Source organism: Lonchura striata, chromosome 11 (genome assembly GCF_050655825.1).
Source record: "Lonchura striata isolate lonStrDom1 chromosome 11, ASM5065582v1, whole genome shotgun sequence".
Taxonomy (NCBI): domain Eukaryota; kingdom Metazoa; phylum Chordata; class Aves; order Passeriformes; family Estrildidae; genus Lonchura; species Lonchura striata.
This window is the reverse complement of record NC_140713.1, coordinates 20,990,822-21,010,423: the sequence shown is the minus strand read 5'-3', so window position 1 is coordinate 21,010,423 and position 19,602 is coordinate 20,990,822. Positions and strand designations below refer to the sequence as shown.

At 38.3% G+C, this 19,602-nt stretch overlaps 1 protein-coding gene across 4 annotated transcripts in view; it reads right to left on the bottom strand.

Moving 5' to 3' along the window:
* PLCG2 (phospholipase C gamma 2) overlaps nucleotides 1-19,602 on the bottom strand; it is a 55,572-nt gene that overhangs the window by 20,362 nt on the left and 15,608 nt on the right. For all 4 annotated transcript variants that reach the window (XM_021541225.3, XM_085589877.1, XM_085589879.1 and 1 more), the window contains 17 exons: nucleotides 18,911-19,051; nucleotides 16,277-16,370; nucleotides 15,124-15,171; nucleotides 12,643-12,727; nucleotides 11,801-11,884; nucleotides 10,409-10,452; nucleotides 9,257-9,329; nucleotides 8,276-8,377; nucleotides 8,004-8,122; nucleotides 7,031-7,116; nucleotides 6,023-6,143; nucleotides 4,933-5,101; nucleotides 3,001-3,105; nucleotides 2,686-2,775; nucleotides 1,975-2,153; nucleotides 1,397-1,597; nucleotides 11-130 (listed from right to left, as the gene is read on the bottom strand). In XM_021541225.3, the coding sequence (XP_021396900.3) occupies nucleotides 11-130; nucleotides 1,397-1,597; nucleotides 1,975-2,153; nucleotides 2,686-2,775; nucleotides 3,001-3,105; nucleotides 4,933-5,101; nucleotides 6,023-6,143; nucleotides 7,031-7,116; nucleotides 8,004-8,122; nucleotides 8,276-8,377; nucleotides 9,257-9,329; nucleotides 10,409-10,452; nucleotides 11,801-11,884; nucleotides 12,643-12,727; nucleotides 15,124-15,171; nucleotides 16,277-16,370; nucleotides 18,911-19,051 (1,861 nt within the window). The remainder of the gene's footprint in view (nucleotides 1-10; nucleotides 131-1,396; nucleotides 1,598-1,974; nucleotides 2,154-2,685; nucleotides 2,776-3,000; nucleotides 3,106-4,932; nucleotides 5,102-6,022; nucleotides 6,144-7,030; nucleotides 7,117-8,003; nucleotides 8,123-8,275; nucleotides 8,378-9,256; nucleotides 9,330-10,408; nucleotides 10,453-11,800; nucleotides 11,885-12,642; nucleotides 12,728-15,123; nucleotides 15,172-16,276; nucleotides 16,371-18,910; nucleotides 19,052-19,602) is intronic.

Here is a 19,602-nt window from a genome sequence, read left to right as displayed (position 1 = left end):
GTCTTCTTACCTGAAAGTCATGGCAAAAGAATCAGGCTCATCTCTCTTTCTAATGAGAAAGGCTCCATCCCGAGGAATTCGCATGAGCATGTCTTCTGCCTCACCCCGACTCAAGTTGTTATAGTACCAGCTGCAACAGAGAAAAACCAGGATGGGCAAAGCATTACAAGGCTTGTCAAATGTCATTTTTGGAGAATAACAGAGTGTTATTAACAATAGAGTTTCAAACATTCTAAGAAAAATTATGCATTAGATTTTCTCCACCTTGGCACCTATGACAGCAGTTTATTATGAAACATTGTAAGACAGCAGTTTATTTTGGATGAACGCATCAAGAATATATCAGAACACCTTGTCTTTTTGGAATCACAAAACATAAATCTGCATTTTTTCCTGAAACAAAGGCACTGCATCCTGCTTTTAGTCTGCCATTTGGTTTTCAGCATTTATTCCATTTTGACAGAGTAGATCTAAGATAAAGCCTAAACACAGACAAAAGAAAGACACAAGGGATTTGTATTTTTATTCAGAGCTTGATTTTATCTTTCACCATAGGGATGGACCTGTCTTGGATCCAATGTGCCTTCAGTGAAGCTGTGGCCACTTACAGTGCCAGTGTATCTCCAGCTTATGCAGAAAGGCAGGAAAGTCTAACCCTTAAATTCCCCTTCACATGTCACTAGCCTCCAAAGTTATCTATGGGTGGTCAGTGACTCCCAGATCCCAGAGGGGCAAAAAAAAAAATAATTTTAAAGTCACTGATTAGTATCTTACATGCAAAGATTTACTTTTGCCCACTGCAAAGAAAACAGAACAAAGGGCAGCGATAACAATGTTCTGCCAAAAAACAAGAGCAAGCTCTGCCCAGGATCTAGGGCAGAAAATAACCAGCTGGAAATAAACACAATGCTTAGTTCCTATCACATGGGGTGAAGTCAGCTTAACCAGCTCTGACAGGGTGAGGTGGAGGGTGGCGTTAGGCAAATGTAGCTGTTTGGGCTCACTGCCCCAGTAAAAGAGCTTCCAGATGGCACAGACCATGACCACTTAGTTGCCAAACCACAGCCAACTCCTGAACATCCAACCCAACCTACTGGGTGTTGTAAAACACTGCACAGACAAAGGAAGAACTGGCACATTTCCACAGCATTACAGTTCTCACTGATCTTCCAGTTGCTGCTAGGAAATTTGCTTTCCCAATGAGCACTCTGCCATACCAGGTTCTCACAAAGTCAGCGTTCTCCCTCAGCATCTTTCAGAAGCCTATTCCTCAAACCTCCACAGACAAACAACACTGAAGTGTGCTCCTCAATCCAGGGAATTTTCTATGCAAAAATCCCACCTAAAGCAAGGCAAGGACACTGACATGAGAGCAGTGCTTGGCTTCTATACATACTCTTTGGTCTCATGAGGGCTGGGGTTGGGCACAGCATCAGTGAGGCGCAGCTCAAACTCAGCACATCGCAGGTGGGTCTCCTTGTAGTGTTGGATGAGATCATAGATGCTGTCAAAGGTGAGGTTGTCTGTCAGGTAGTATTTCACAGTGTCCCCATCACTGGTGGAACGGATCCGGCAGTGCTGGACTCTGCCTGACCTCCTGAAAGAGTAGAGGGGGCATAAGGGAAATACAGGGTTTGTAACAGATTTTCTTTTTCTGAAGCATTTCCCCACCCATTTCTGGTCAGCTACTCAGGGAGCTTGTGAATAGGCATGAAATCTGTGTCATTTCATAAAACACCTAAAGTAACAACAAACATTCTGACAAGGGAGGTTACAGGACCAAAACCAGTAATTTTCAACAGACAGTAGTTTAAAATCTGGCATAAACTCATTCTGCAAAATCTGGTCTGACAGCTCTCTAGGTTAGAAATCCATCTGACACTATTTCTCGTAATGTTCCAACCAGAAGTGAAAAGAAAACGCCAAACCCAGACAAACAAATCCCCCATTAAATTTGTATGACAATGACCATACCAGAATGACAAGGTGTAGTCATCAGGGAAAGCTTCACTTTCCCTAACCAGGAATGTCCCATCCTTGCCACCCATTTCAGCACAATATTCCTGCAGCAGTTTCTCAGCAGTTGTTCTCCCTCCTTTCATTTTCCCATGGAACCATTTCTCTTTTAAGTGCAGTTCAGTTTGTTTCAAATCCTAGACCAAAGAATAATGTTTTATAGCACATTTCTAATTTTATCACTTTGAAACTAAGTACTCGTTACAGGTGATATATAACAATCAACTACTTCAGGATTTCAGCTCTTCCTAGGCCTGAGCTCTCCAGCCAATCACCTTTATAATTAGCCTGCTTTACCACCCACAACAGCCAAGTAACACATTAGTAACACAATATACATTAGTTCATTCTGCTTACTTTGAGAATAGCAGTAATACTTAAAAGACTTAGTGCACACATCAGCATTGTCATAGAAGTACTGAAGTTATATCCACTGTCCTTGTACTCCTCCTTGCAAACCCTCCACTAACGAAGGGAAAAAGTTATTTTATTAAAAATAGGGTTTAACGAGAGTTGACCTTGGCAGAGACCCTTTTATAGTTTTTTTTATCCCCACACTTGTTATCTAATTCAGAATCTCTAAAATTTCATCATCATAAAAAATAGACACCTGTAGACATTGAAAGAATCTGAAATAAAAATGCTTAAACAATAAAAAACAGCCATCACCTTGGATGAATCTTCATCAGCGCTCTGTTCTATATCATCACTGAATGAAAGCTTTTCATCAGCAATAGCGCAGTAGTGCCGAGTCCATTTCTGAAAGTTGGGAGATATTAAAACCATTAACAGAGGGAAACTCCCTAACCACTCTAACCACAATCTCAAAACAGAGTGCAACAATAAAAAAAAAAGACTCTCTTCCCCTCATCCACACCTTTTCAACTGACAATATTACTTACAGAAATATTAAGGAAATTCATGTAAATTTTCAGTATTACAGAACTGATTAACAACCTGTAGCAGATGTCATAGAAATAATACCTGTTCTATTGTGTCCCACATGTAAAGTTCTCCTTGTTGCTTCTTTTCTTCTTTCTTTTCTTCCAAGTTCACATCAATGTCTCCCTTTGGCCCCAGTTTTTTGTGCTTAAAACCAGAAAATAAAATCAACATTCATACACTCAGAGATAATCACACACAAAATTGGTCATAGTCTTTCAGCACATTCAGAGTTACTGGAAGTATCTCCTTCCATTGTACAGCCACCTTCTGTCATTATCATAACAGCAGCTGTTCCACAAGGAACAACAGGGCCGGAACTTCCTTCTTTCAAATTTAGATCCCATTAATAAAGGTTAAAAAAAAACTAGCAGAGGTATCATAGAAGCAGTGAAGAAACAAGTAGTTTGGTAAGATCTCACCATTCTTTGGAGAACAGAAAATATGAAGTGACACATACCAAGAAATAAGGATAAACAAGAATCTTTCTATAGAAAGTAGGACATAAGGAACAAAAAACAAAAGGAAAAGATAAGTAATTAAAATAAATGAGGAATTCACCCTTTTACGAGAAAAATGAGTACAAGGAAAATCCCTTATGAAAAAAGGGGTCAAGTTCAACTTTCTTTAGAGTGTTCACAGTAGAGTCTCAAGGGGCCACAGGCAATATAAATCACTTAACTGCAGTTAATGATGGGATGAATCATCTCATATCAGACCTCAACTACGTTCAGTTCTGCACAGCCTACTCTTGGCTGATTTCAGTTTGACAGGCCTGTCTGAAAAATCTCACAGGCCAGTGATGTAGGTGTTGCCTCTGTTTACTGACAACATTTTCCAAACAAAAGCCAAACAACACAACTGGCTCACTGGCAGGTGCTGATCTATTTAAAGACTTGTCAATGCTCTTTTAGACAGCAAAGAGTGATATGGATGTTCTCTTGTGCACACTCATAATGGTTTGTAATTCCCTTTAAATCAGATCTGTCACATTATTATTAATCATGTGCCTATTGCAAGTCCCCTCTCTGCTCTGCATGGAAACAACAGACAGTTTGGAGAACAAAAAAAAAATCCCCAAAACTTAAGCACAGAAGCTTTCCACCTTATAGTGGGGCTCTGTTATTTCCAATCTTACATTCAAGAGCATATTTTTACACCTATCCACCCTTATTTCTTCCATTCAGATGTCTAATACATGGGATGCAATACTGTTACAAGAGCAAGAAAACAGAAGCATGGACAAAAGTAATTGTTATTTTACTACAGAGATCATAAGAAGCCTTGAGATTCTTCACCAAATTTTGCCATTTGAGAAGTTTACCACAGTTTCAATCTGAGAAATCTTTTGGTTGTGTTATTGTTGCACAACAGAGCTCATAAAACGCCTGCACTGTCCACAAGGTCCCACACTAACAGGGAGTGCCTTCTCAGAGCAGTGCCTCTGTGTTTCACAAGTGGCTCACTAAACTGCATATTTAAATCACACTGAGTTAGCAAATCCTCAACAATTTGTGAAATCCTTACAACTTCAATGTGCACCCACAAGAGTTTTGGGTTTCACTTGAATGAAAGGCAGTCTTTGAAAAAAAGATAGTAATACTGATCTATCTTCCTATTCAAGAACATACTTCTATCATTTTTAAGAAGGCCACATGGTGCAAAACGTCTGTGATGAACATCTGCAGCAGTGAACCCTTGCTGAAATTTAGCAGAGACATTTCAGGAGGTGGAAGACCTCTAGAAAAGAGCTGACGTTTGATCTGGCACTTTAACTGCCAACACTGCAAAGGAAACCAAGAGGAAGCACTTTAATACAGAGGTTTACAGGACACTGTACATTACTGGTAAATGTAACCAGTAAAAACTTCAAGCAAGGGGCTTCTTGAAACTAATCTGTGAAGTCAGGAACAGTATTTCAGGGCCCTGCCCTTGTTCTCCTATTTTATCTCCCAGAACACAAACCAAGCCTACCTTGATGATGATTTTTTCTTTCAGCTGGGTTGGTGATGGGAGCTGATCTGCACTGGCTTCAACAGGCTTCATCAAAAGCTGATCCCCAAACACCTCCTTGAACACTTTGGCCATGTGTCGCTGCTGCTCCACACTGCAGTGCTCTTCAATTGACAGAATGACTGGGTATCTTTGGTGAACAAAACCAAGGTGAACGAAGATAATTTCTTTTTGCTACAGCTGGCAAGGCAAAGAAGACAACACCCTCCCTCAGCCCCCAGATGAGAGAAAATTATTTAGAAGAAACAAGGAAGACAAAGGAAGATACAAACACAACAAATAATAACAGATGTGCAATCACAGAGTTGCCAAGGGCAGAAGGGACCTGTGAAGGCCCATCTAATCCAAACCCCTTCTTTGGGAAGGCCCAATTCCTAGGTTAGATCAGGTTGTTCAGAACTTTGTCCAACCAAGATTTGAATATCTGCAAGGCCAAAGGTTCCCTCCAAGCTCTTTGGGCACAGTTTCATTGCTAAAGCACCATTATGTGGAAATTTGTTTCTCCTCTCCTCAAAATCATGTCTGTTTTCCTTCATGTATACTGGAAAAACAGGATTGACAGCTTGATTTCTTCCCCAATTATTTGGCAATATTTTTCATGTCAAGGACATCTCAGCACAAGTTAAAGAAGGGTAGAGATGCAGATCTAAGCCAATGTTACCAGTTCTGTTATCTTTTCAGCTAAGACCGTCCCTACAACAGAAACACCACATGACAGACATATTATTTGTCAATTGCACCCTTTTGTTATTTTTTTATAAGATTTAAGACATACTATTAAGCATTTGAAGTTTCACTTTCAACTTAATAAAAGTAGACCCAAAGAAGGAGCTGGAAACCACTTTAGGGTACTCACTATCTTCCTTAGCAACAAATGGTTATGCACTGAGACTGTTCCTCAAAACAGCATCTATTAAAGATCCACATGTAGCAATAATGAAGGCTACTGGAATGCATTATTCTGTGATTACTTTTTGCTCTAGATTACTGAGAAATTCATTTCAGAAAGGTCTAAGCATATGAAAACAAGCTGAAGGAAAATAAAGCTTACTCAGATGTAACAAAGGCATGGTCTTTGATTGCCTGCACTACGTCATCAAATTTGATCTTTGTTGTCCGTGTCCATCCATGGTAAATGATGGGTTTCCCATCAGGACCATCCCAGCAATCCACTAGGAAACACAAGCAGTGGAAAAAGGAAGAGACAAGGTAGAGCCTTAAATGACTCTGGTAAGAAGAATAAATAGATCTAAAATTTCAGTGTCCTGTATATTGATTCATAGATCTTAATATTGTAATAAAACATTCTATCAGATGAATTTATTCTCTCACAGAGGAAACTGAGTTTGCTTAAGTAAGAGCAAGACAAATAAAACACATTACAAAATGTTCCCAAAGCATTATTATGTGGGAATCTGTAAATAAGAGATTCAGGCAACTATAGCGTCAATCTACTAGTTTACAGTAATTTTCCATGGATAAATACACTCCAATAAGTGACAAGCTGAGAGCTTCTGTCTTTTGTTGATTTCAACCCTGAAACTCTAATTTGAGATACATTTTGCATTAGTCAAATAAACAATATGAAATTGAAGTGGAAATTCTCAATAAGGAACACAAGCACAGAGCTGAAGACAGATACACAATTGCTGGAGAACAAAGACATGAACTGATTTACAAGCAAGTTAAACAGGATGACAAAAGGCACAACATAAAAATCTCTGCCTCAGGCTTGTCTGTATTACAATAAAGGTAAAAATTCTTCAGCTTAAATCCTAAGCTTTCATATAGATTCAGGATTGAATTTTTGGTGTAAAGTGAGAGGAGATTTAGGAACACTCTCTTAAAACAGCCTGGGAACAAGAATCAGAGGAAGTGTATGAGGCATTGGTGAGACATAAGAAAAACAATTTAGGAATCAGCAATTTTTATATGACTAACTTCAAATTCAGAAAGCAAACAGTTCTTGATTTCAGTTCTTTTCTTCTTCCTTAGTGAAGAGAGGAAACTACTTGCACAGACAAAATGTTACAAACCACTCCACAAGCTCTTTACTCACACTCAATACATCGACATCCCATCCTGAGGCACCTGATGTAAGCTTCTGGGGAGGATTCACTGCGAAGCTGGTCTCCTGTCAGGTATCTAAGGAGCAAAAGGAATTTTAAAAAAACACAGGCAGTCAATTTCAACCAGTTCTCACTCACTCACTGGATGACATTTTGCCTCCTGTTATGGACAGTGTATGTTGATTTTTTTTTTTGTTGTCATTTTGTTGTTGGTTTGTTTCAGTTATTCTAATTCTGATGGAAGAACCAGACTTCGCTGAACCTGATGGTATCAGGTTTTTGAACCGATCAAATTATAGCAGGTTAAAGGCTCAATCTAAACAGCAACCAACCCTGACATCCTTCTAGAGAGCAAATCATTAAATTTGAAACCCACCTAAACCTCATCATGCTCATACATGAGCATGTGGGAGGTATTTAGTGTAATATCACACCTTATACTTCAAAACACACCTGTATGCTATATCCATATCCACTTTAATTGCATTCCCTGCATTATTTTATTTGTTCATTTCTCCTCCCTCTCTTTACACCTTTTTTTCCACTACAGTGCCAGATGAGCAAATCCCCTTCATTTGAAGACAGTTCAAACTCATCATCACATACTTTGCACAATTAATGAATTCTGATGAGCTCAGTGAGGCTGTTGGTGCTTGGAAAAAAAGGGAAGTCCCTTCAGTAACTTAAATTTTTGAAAGCAGAGAGGCTTTCAGAACCGTTTCAACTCAATACATTATATTTTTTACCAGGACTTGGGTTTTCTGGCAGCTAAGTTCTATCTCAAAACCTGTAAAACCTTATGAGAAGGGGAAAAAACAGTCACAGAAACTCCATTTGCCACATTTAGACCTGCAGGAAGGTTTCACACATCCACACAGCACATTTCTGGCATAATTTACTGTCTCTCTCACATTCCCACATTTGTTTGAACTGGGATAGACAACAGGACTTTTGGTAACTTACGTGTTATGAGAGGAGGAAATCCAGTAGTGGGACAATGGGTTATTCATATCCTGTACATCTATTGAATCATATTTCTCATCCCAAATACTGTTTTCTTTTGCAAATAGGTAAGCGAGGAACTACAATACAAAGAGACTAAATTTAAACATTTTTACCCTATGAGAATAAAAGAAAACCAGCAATACAGCAAGAGAGGACTACAGATCCTGCCACCCAGTGAAAATTCTGTGAAAGAAGTCTATGTCAATTACTACAAAGCACCATTATCTCACCTCATCAACAAAGAGGAAAGGTTCAGCAGTTTCTCTCATAGTGTCGTCAATGAACTTTGTCATTCGTTCTCGGACTTTACTGAGATCCAGTGCCCAAGATTCCTTCAGATAATTGCGGTACAGTAGAAAACAAACTTTAGACGTTGTGTTATTGAGTACAAAAATCAAACAAGGAACAGAGAGATCTACAGAGACCCACTATGTAAGTACATATGTGCATTGACAGGGAGAAAAATGTTGGCCTCCTTGGACATGCCTCAACTATAATCTCTCTCGTTTCTAAGTGCCTTACAAAACACTGGCTTAGAAAACATCCTTTGAAAACAGTGAAATTGGGAGAAAAAGAAAGTAGCAAGCTTACACAGGAAGTGTAGGTCTCACTTTTCAATCACATTTGCAAACCTGGAACTCAGCAGTGCCTAGCAAATATTGCACCATTTTTTCACATGGAGTCTGTGCTACATAACAGAAATCCATGAAGGCACAGTTCCAGTCCCTACCCTCGTCCTTATCTGTTTGCTGGCACATCTGGGACATCCAACAGGCTCCATTCAATAGGAAATTACCTTTGAATGGGATGGAGGCAGGCAGCAATGTGGGAGTTGCAAAAATGGGGCTATGGCCAAGGCATTACCCCAGTGCCCCTCTGGTGACAGCAATGACCAGGCCAGGCATTCATTTCTGACTGCACACAGCATTTACTTCTAACCCTGTCTATCTACATGACTAAGTGAAGGCTTGTTAAAACCTTATTTACTTTGTCCTCCCTCTTGTCCTCTGGTGCACCTTCAGAAGCTTTATAAAGATGAAAAATAATAGTTCTTGTGGACTTTAATGGCAACAAGGAGAAATCTTTCCAAGGTCCAGTATTACAGTGGCATCAATCATATTCCATGACTCTTCACATTTCTGTTTAATGAGCACAGAATTCTGTGATACAACCCCAAGAAAAAGAGTTCAGTATTTCTGTAACCTTCCCACCTGCTGCTCGTGTAGCAAGAATCTCTGGAAGTCATGAAGGTGAACTGCTGAAGCATCTGGGCGGTCAGTATTTCTTTAAAAAAAAGAAATGGAAAGTGAAGCTAAAGAAATAAGAGAGGTTAATCAGATGTTACAGCAGAAGATGACACAGGCTTGTATCTTGGATTTACAGTATAAAGGTGCTGCCACCAGCAAGAGATTTCAGTGGGATTTAAGAGTAGGCTTGTATTATCCAATTACTGTATTTTGAGCCTCCTGGATTCCTGATGTACTTTTGAGAGGGATTCATTGGGAAAAGCACCAAACCCGCAGTCATTGTTTTGTAGCAAATGAGCTGCATTAACTTGACCAGAGTTTTGGTAAGTTTAGTTGAGGCACATGGAAAAGCTTCTTTTAAATTATCACAGAGCCACACTTCACAATTCCTTCTTTATAATATTTAGATGAACTACTGTGATAGACCAAAATCTTCTGAAAAAGGGGGCAAGGTGCAGCTGCACCGAGGAAAAGTGATATCCGTGATGTACTTTCTGTAAGTCACAAACACAGCAGCATCTGGTGCCAGGAAGGTGCTAAGAAATCTGTGCTTTTAAGCAGCCTCACAGTTAAATTATTACACAACCCAGAGCAAAGGAAATACTCAGTATACTGAGAGCAGACTTTTACAGTTACTTCCTTAATCTGTTAGTGTTATTCAAAACTAAGATAAACCAGTTTAATCCACAATCAACAATGCCTGGGACCTTTTTTCATGCTGTACACATCTTGCTTAAACTTTCAAGTCCATCAAGTGGAAGATGCAGAACCATTGCTATCAGCATTCAGCTCAGCTCTAGGCTGAGCTCCAGACTGAAGCAAAACTTTCTGCATCAAATTGTCCTTCTATAGCTCTGTTCAGCTCTTTACAAAATCAGAGGACAGGCAACTTCAGTCCATACCATTTTTGTACTCAGAAAGTAAAAGACAATCACCAGGATTTACTTCCAATATAAGTTCACCTTTCTGAATGCAAAAATATTTATGATTTCTTTTCACTTACTAAAACATTAGAACAAAAAAAAAATTAAAAAACAGTGAGGTAATTAAAAAACAGTCCTGCAACACTACAACCATATGAAAATGCAGAAAAATAATACAAATGAAGAGTCTCACCCAAGAATGAAAACAGAGGAATCCTTTTTGAATTCATCAAGAATCTTAAAACAAGCAAAAAACAAATGAAAAATAAATATAAAAGGGGAAAATATAAATAATAAAATAATATCCAATTTTCTATCTAAGTCCATCTAATAATGTCCATTGATTTGGATGGGAAATAAATGCCTGTCTGCTCTAGAGACCTTGCACACAAGTTGGCAAGACACACTTTTAATTAAATGTATAAGAAAAAACATACTGCCAAGGCTATCAACTGCACTTCAGTCTTTCAATGTGAACACAATTCTCAGACAAAATACTTGCTTTGATAAAGCACCTTATACAAGCAGTCACATTTCTGGGGAGCTTTTACTGTTTGATATCCCAGCAAAACCGGAATTAAGTATCATCCATCACATTTATTCAAGTGTATATAAAACCTAAATTGTTTTTAGCTTGGCACAGCATCGTTAGAGATTGCAGGAAACTTATCAAGTGACCCAAAGCACTTGTAAGCAAATTGAGACATTTCTTTGCAGGGATTCACACAGGGCAATAACAGGAGCTTAAAGATGTCAGAGAGGCTCCTTGCTGTGTGTTTTACTCTTCAGCTTTCTGTTCAAGCTAATTAACAGGACTTTCACAGCCAAAACTAAAATCCTGTCGGTTAATCTAGGTTTTTTATCACTTCACCATGATTTCAGCATCACTTTTAAACAGCACAAGCTGTATTGCCAGAAAATCAGCATTGACTTTGACTATCAAAGCTTCTACTTTAGCATCTGCAAAATTAAAGTTGAATCCACAATAAGCACATAGTCAAGAAAGACATTCATGCAAGTAATTTCAAATTATGTGTCTTCACACAGTTTTAAAGGGTTCTAACTTTCAGAGTCACTAAAAGTATGCAGTTTCCAGCAGCTTCATCAATCTGTACAGCAAATACAAGGAAACAGTAGCCAGGCAGTTGCCTACTTAAATTAGCTAAAATGTAATTCCACTGCATTTATGCCTCCCAAGGACTGTCTCATGCATGTTCTGTAATGGACTCGCTCCTGGTAATCTGGAATATGAAATTGCTTCTACCAGTAAAAAATACCAGCCAAACCTAATGAAAAGACATTTAGCATCCTGAACAAACTCACAAAAAGAATTCCTCCAAAAAACCCACTAATGTCTGTGCCTGTCTCTACTACCAACACACAAGAAGAAACATGAATGACTTGTTCATCTCCTTAGGCCAATTGCTGATAGTATCTGTTATCTACACATTGATTACAGCACTCACTCTTTTTCTGGTACAAGAATGAGGAAAAAAGAAAATCACTAACAAACTAAAAGATAACCAGCTCTCACTACTCTGATGCAGAAGCTGAACAGTATGAATACTATTTATGGAAAGCTTACCAATTTCTGCTGTTCAAACATAATTTTCTTGTAGAACAAATGAAATTGTTCAAAAGTAAGCTCTTCCTTGTGTGCACCTATTTCCTACAACACAAAGTAGCACACAGTGAATTTACAATTCCATAAACTGCCCTTGCACAGTGAACAAGTTACTCTTATTCCAGTTGGCATTCTCTCATGCATTCTGTTCTACTCCAATTTTATTATTTTTTAACCATTTGAATTCTTAAATTTATTAATGTTTTTAAGAATACAAACAAGAAAACAGATGTTGATTTATGACATAATGCTCCTAGCCCCCATCTTTGGCCTTGCATTTTGCACCCTCACTCCATTTCAATGAGAGAGAAGTAGAGCCTCATTTATTTGTTGTTAGCTGGGCCAGCAGAAGCAAGAATGTCTGCTTTAAGGGTGGAGAGTTGGAAAGCAGGAAAGGGTGGGGATATTCAAGGTTCCTGTAGGAATGGAATGACCTTCAAAATTATTAATATTGGCATTAGTTGGAGAGAAGAGGTTATTATTTGATCATATTGAAAAAAAAATAAGATGAAATCCACACAGAAGAAAACGAAAGATAAAATACTTTTCTATGTACTTGCTCAGTACTTGAGCTCAAAATCCAGTGTTGGCTTTAGTCACCCACACAATGAAAAGAAGGAACATTTATGTCTGTATTTTCTTATACCCTCAGATATAGGCAATTCCAAGATGACAGATTAATCAGTATAATTATTTAACTATACATGATACAAATTTAAAAAAAAAAAAAAGGAAGCGTCCTAAAAAGAAACATCAACACTTATCAGATAGTACCAAAGACATTAAAGTAATCAGGTAATTACCGCAAATTTATCCTTCAAGTACTTCATGCTGCTCACTTTGAAGTTTACTTGGGGAAGGACAGTTTTCAGCTCTCTAAGACTGATACTGGGAGAAAAAAAAGAGGAAAATAAAAGATAGCAGAATCACCACAGTTGTGTTGTGCCTAGTCAGCTACTCATATATTTTCTACCAACACAAAAATGAGACTATTGAAACATTTTGCATAGGGCTCATCTCACATCCCTGTAAACTTACATAAATTTAACACCTACATGGAAGCAAGAAGACATGGAGAAACAGGCATTTCAATTAATTTAGAATTAAAAGAACCATGCTCTATAGATATATACTTCTCTCTCAGCAATTAAGCAGATCTAGATGTAGCTCAAATGTAGGTGGTTATACATGTCAGATGAACTGCAGCCTTTGTTCCACTGAAACTGGATTACAGACATAGAAAACATCATGCAAAGGCTGTACTGAACACATGAGCATAAAGAGAAAATAAAAAGGCCCATTTTAACCTTTTAACCTTTTTCTCCAGATGTTATTCAGTCTGGCAATGATGATTTGCAGCAGCAAGACTCTTCCCTTCTGCAAGACCTGAACATGATCTCATTCTCCTCTCCCAGCCAAGTCTTCCCTTCCAGTTCCATTTACACAGACCTGCTGATTCTTTTCACAGAGTTTCAGAATGCCCAGTGACATCCCAGCAACACTTCAAAAACCAAAGTTTTCTAGATAACAGCAAGGCAGCAAGTCAAGGGAGCACAGGTACAAGACCTGTGGGTTCTATTGCTGAAGCCCACAAAATATTAAAGCAATACCAACAAGCTCCCAAGAAAAAAAGACTGAGGGACTCTGCCTTAGCCTACAGGACAATTCAGAAGCCATTAAACCTCTGCAAACACAGGGTCAGAACAGCACTGCTTGGAAGCAGCAAAAGCAATTCGCACACAGATCAAAGTAACACTTCCATTGTACATTGTCCATGCAAGCAGCTACCCCGTGAGATATTCTCATCTCCATTGTGCAAGAGGGAAAGAGGCAAAGCAAGAAGGACCTAAGCCAAAATCCATGCCGAAGCCAGATTAGAACTCAGGAAATTCCTGGCTTTCCACCTCGTCACCAGACCTCTGGAAAAAAACACTATTAGAAGTAAGAAGGAGAACTCCATTTGTACATTAAGCACCAAGCACAAGCAATTTCCTCTGGCCAGACAAGGGCAAGACAAAACAAAGAGCTAGGACTTCATTACCACTGGAAAAAAATTCAACCTGTGGAACAGGACTTGCCTGGTAGCCTAACCTTTACAATTAACCTCTCTAAAAACCACAGCTCTGAACAAAACAGACCTCAGTCCAAATTCCTTTCCTAAATTTTTCTAAAAGCATGAATAATCTAGGAAGAGAAGGAAAAACTGCCCTCTCCACAGTGCAAGTCTCCTTGGTCCCAACCAAGCTGCCTTGTAGCAATAAAAGAATCCTAAAGCAACACATGAAACCTCCTCAGCAGACCCCTACTGTCAGCCACAGCTGCTCCATCTTAACATTTGCTTTTGCTTTGTTACACCCCCATTGCTGGGTTAGTTCTGAAAATGCATCAGGGGGTACAAGTCAATATCCAGTACAATGGGACTGTGGCCAGTTGAGGAAACACAGCTCTGAAATGGGGTCTCAGCTCACCCTGCACGGTGCCACAGGTTGTCTGCACAAAGGTGTGATTTCCTGCAATACTACGGCCTCAGCCACACAAACACCTCACTGCAGTTTGCTTTTGGGAAAAGGTGTACACAAGAGGAAAAGCATGAGCTTTTCTACACTGATTTGTACTTTAGAATAAAATGCATGTTCCACACAAAGAGAAGAAATCATGGTGAAATTATAACACTGAAGAGAGGAAAAGTTAGCATTCTTCTCAGTGTCACATGATTTCTGGCAACTCTAAGGAGAGGTGTGCAGCTGAATTAATTTTTTTTTAAAAGTCTCCTTTGTGTGTAAGAGCTACAAAGCCATATCACACATGGACCTGAAAGAAACTACTGAAACCCAAACACATGAAGCCACACATCAGACTGGGAGCTAGAACCCCTGGGACCTCTTTCAAACGTGAAGCACCAGGTCAGAGGTGATTCTTTGGCTTTGATCTGCTCAAATACAAGGCAGAGACAAGCCCATGGCCAGGCAGTTGCCAGCCGAGCTCAGTCTCTACAATAACACCTTGCTCATTCTGGAAAAGAAATTCTGGGCTAAAATTTAAAATGCTTAGCTGTCATCATTTGTTTTCTTGTTATACCATGTACATAAACCTGAGGGAATGCTATGAACACATGGTATTTAGCAAAAGGCAAAACTCAAGATGCTAAAGCAAGAGCAAATGCCATTTTCAGGGATCTCATACTCCACATTTTGTACAATGAATTATTTATTTCTTTTCATTCCATGTTAGAATCTGCAGCAAGAAATCACTAAAAACATCTGAAAAAGGACATAGCTTCTTACCTATTTTTTCTAGTTTGTTCAACAGAATAGATCTGCTTTCTCAGCCAGCTTGTAAAAGAGGAAGAAAAAAATCTAAGAATTATAAAGAATATACAGCCAATGAAATTTCAAAATCTATAGACAAAACTCAATAGAAATACTTAAAGGTCTTATGATTAATCTCTTTTAGCAAAGCAAAAACATTACCAGTGCAGCATTCAAGGATCCAGCCAATTTTTTTAAACCACATTTGTAAATACGTACTTTGCTACATTTTAAAGTCACGTAAACAACACAGGAAGGGGAAGGGTGGGCAGGACAGAAAAGAATGAGTAACCAGAAGCTGTAAAAAAGTAAGAGGATAAAAGAGCCAAAACTTCAGCTCATCTAAACTGGATTAACTCCATAAAGTCAATGATTTCTGCCAGATTTATCTTCGAGCTGTTGGCTCAAATATCTGTCAGATGCTTAAAAATTAAAACCTAGAGGGAAGGGAGAGGGGTTTCGAGAATTTAAAAAAAAAAAATCTCATTACAGTGCATGTCAGCATTAGATGCACAGTAAAATACTTTTAGTTGCACAATAGTAAATAAATACATTCAGTTTTGATCTAAAAGATGAATGCACTGCTAAGCTGATCTTGAGCCTCAACAGGAATTATTCTTGCTTGACAACACCAGTGTCAACAACTTGGTCAGAGAGCAGAGTATCTTCACTAACAGCAGTGGTCACAAACAAAAATGCCAGCAGTGATGGAAAGCAATGGGGTATGGAGACATTACTGAAACCTTGGCCACAGAACTGGCAATCTGAGCCTGGGTAGTTTCACACACAATATCCTCTAAAGGACAGAGGTGCAGTTTCACCTTCCTATGACTGACTTTTGAATTTCCCAAGAAGCCAACACACAAACACCTGCTGCTCTTGTGACCTCATGTAGAGACTTTGTTTTGGGTGCAGAGAACAAGGTGAATTGCAAGTTCACATTAGTGTATGAAGCAGAGTGTGACTCCAGAGCACCTACGTAGCAAAATAGACATTGAGAATTTCCATAAGACGTTTCAGTGTCATACACTAACAGAAAAGTGTTCTTGTTTAGAACCACCTTAAAAATTTCATTCAGATTTTCCTCTTTCAATTCCCATTCTCACAAAGTGAAAATATGTCCACATACCTCTCTGTAATTGCAGGTGTGGGAGCACTCATGACCTCTTGATACAAGATATTTAAGCCACACAACCATTTATCAGTATCATCTTTAGAGTCAGCTGAAAAAAAATAATATGCTATGGTAAATAACAAAACAAAATCAACACAAAACCAAGACATAGCTTGTCTAGATAAAACCTAGTACACAAAGCTGCTGACTAACCGTCTTTGATAAATCTTATTGCATAGCTTCATGTTGCTACTAATAAAGCTAATAAAAACAGCATAAATTTGGGGGTAGGTAAGCTCTGACAAAAAATACCTGCTTCTAGAAGACTTTTATCAGAGTAGGAGAGTTTCAGTATTTCAGCAAAAGCACTATAAAACTACTGCTGAGCTCCTTTGGTAGCACAATCAAAATCAATTTTCTTATCTTCTGTCTCCAAAGCAGCAAAAGCCCAGGACCCAGATCAGAGCAACTTGAAGGACACAGGGAAAAAGAACTCAGTACTGCTATAGCATAAAGCTGGTTCATTATATTCCCAGCAACCTACAATAAAATTGTAATATACTGGCTTTTGACATAATCACCTACTATTTTATCTTAACTATGCCTCTCAACACAGATTGTTCCAGACTAAATTTCTGCAAGATAAACAGTCAGGGAGCCATGTACAAAAATGGTGTAGCATATACAAAACATTTTAATACAAGTCAAAAAAAGGTATCAAATTCTTTATGTGGCCTAGCTAGAAGCCAGGTACATCTTCCTCCCTGCTATTTAAATTAGTATATCGCTGCTTTGTTTTGTTTAAAATTTAGTTTGCCTTTCCATTTCCCAAACCAGAAGAGTCTTCATCACTTATCATTATTATATTTAGTAATTCTTCAACCAAACAGAAGCAAGATGAGGAACTGCTTGCTGGGCAGCTCAGCTTTCCCTAGGAAATACCAGCTAAACTGCAATAACCTTGCATGAGATGTGATCTTTACAGCCCTCAGCTGGGCAAAGTCCATTTGATTTAGCAGGCTGGCTCTGAAATGGCATGAAGGCATTCTTCAATTAAACCAGCTCCGAAAAATTATTTTCACTCAGGAGCTGAAATCTTTTATCAGCCTTCAAAGCAAACAAGTTTCTAAAAAGGTGAAGATTACATTTTATTTAAACATACTTTGAAACAATACTTTATCTCCCAAGGATGAAGCTGGAGCTCAGCCTCAGCTCCCCATTGAAATGTTTTTCAGTTAGTTACCATTTCAGACAGAACACCCACTACCACTGCCAAATCACTTCTCCCAAGACAATTCCACCCCTAATGGTAGCTACCATTCCCTACAAGGAACAATTCTTTTATATTGTTTTAAGAAACCATTACAAATCCCTTCCACAAGGAAAAGGATTTCCCCTTAACTGAAAGTTATATCATGTTGTTCTGCAGTTCAGCATTACAGCAACAGCTCATGGTACCAAGTGTTTTCAAAGTATTGGCAGTGGCCTGTTTTGAGAACTGCCATGGGGGAGGGACTGGAGGGGCTGTCAGAGGAAATCAAGATGAAGTCCCTGGCACAGTGGCACGTAAGCACAGCCATTTACTCAAAATTTTCACAGACTTCAGTCAACAATGGTAAAACTTATTTAAAAACCTCTAAGAAAGGATTAGTCTTTCATTTCAAAAGCATATGATTGCAAAAAACTTGTATTCTAATACTGCAATCTATAAGAAATTCATCCCATAAATAATAAAAAGTAAAAGTTGTCAGTATTTAAACACTTACAAAGCATTCCCCTTTTCCCACGTTAAGATTAAGTTAAAGATTTAAATGGGTAAGCATGTTCCTGCTCAGGACAGAGAAAACTACTACTCCAAATAAATTGTCTGTATGGTTCTAAACCAACAACCCATTACAAACTTTGTAAATTCCACCAGTTAAAAATTGTATTCAGCCTATACTGTAAAAACTTATATCTCTTTTAATTTCAAAATCTTTGGGTTTGTGACCCTAGATAATCTTGCCTGTAATAAAAATTGTTCCGACCCTTTCTATAGGTACAAATTCCCTTTGTTTCACATAGATCTCTTCTTTTTAAATTAATCACTTTCCAATTTTATTTATGGTCCCCTAGTACTTATTTAGAAGAGGTTTAGTATTATCAGATGACATGCACACAAATAACCCAAACTAAAACTTCATTTTTCAAAATTAGTCTGCAATTGCTTATAGTCAACAGGAAAATTTCTGTGATACAGCTGCAGTGCAACTTTTTATGGCTATTACATCCAAATTCACTTTGGCCAGACTAGAAGTGTTAGGACAATATTCTGGATACACTGAGTAGCTGTCTTTAAAGAGGCAATGTTATCTCTGCCTTCAGTGCTGAAAACCTTACTGGAGTTATTTAACCAGCAAAAGTCTATCGTGCTAGAAAAATCAGAAATGATACTTGCACAACACACCACTTGAAAGTGAAACATTCTAAATGCAGCAGGTCACAGTCAAGAAGGGTTGAGTAAAAGGTCTGGCTCCAGATTTTAAGCATCTGGTGCACTTCTAAACTGCAGAAGTTAAAACCATAGTATTCTGTGCATTCCTGTTCCATCAATGTGTTTGACTTGTTCAATCAGTAACCTTAAAGAAGAAAGAAAGAAGATAAAAGTACCTGCTAAACTTAAGGTGTTGAGGACAAACTGGGTACCATAAAAAACAGTAAAGCAGTGTTCTTCTCTGTGCCTTGCTTTGCAACGTTCAAAGTCCTTTGAATTCTTTCCTGGGCGAATTTCTTTTATTTCCATCAGATCCACTGAAAGGAAACAACATTCAGTCAGTACAGCTGGAGAGACTGAAATGGTAAGTTGGATAACTCAAAGTATGCACACACATATGAAATAGCTACATATATATATATATATATATGCAGATCTGTATTGGAAAAGAAATGCAAATTGTGCCAGCTTTCAATCCATAAATCCACAAATAAATAGTGACAGACAATAGTAGAAAAGTAGAAGAAGAAAAATAATCTGTCATATTTTTATTATTTCATTATCACTGATTTTCCATGGACAAGGTGCATACACATGGCCCTTTCACAAATGTCATTAACTCTAATCAAGTAATGGCATTAACTCTAATCAAGTAATTTTCCAATTGCCATGACAACTGTTCAGAAACAAAAAACAAAAGATACAATTCTAGTTTATCCACCTAAGCCATCCACATATATCTTACATAGCCATCTAACCTTGTCAGCTAGTACAGTCACTGGTACTTTCAAAAAAATATCTGAAGCAGGAATATAAACAGAAAATCAAGCTTAATAATTAAAATGTTGGTGAGTTTTGTGATGGCCAG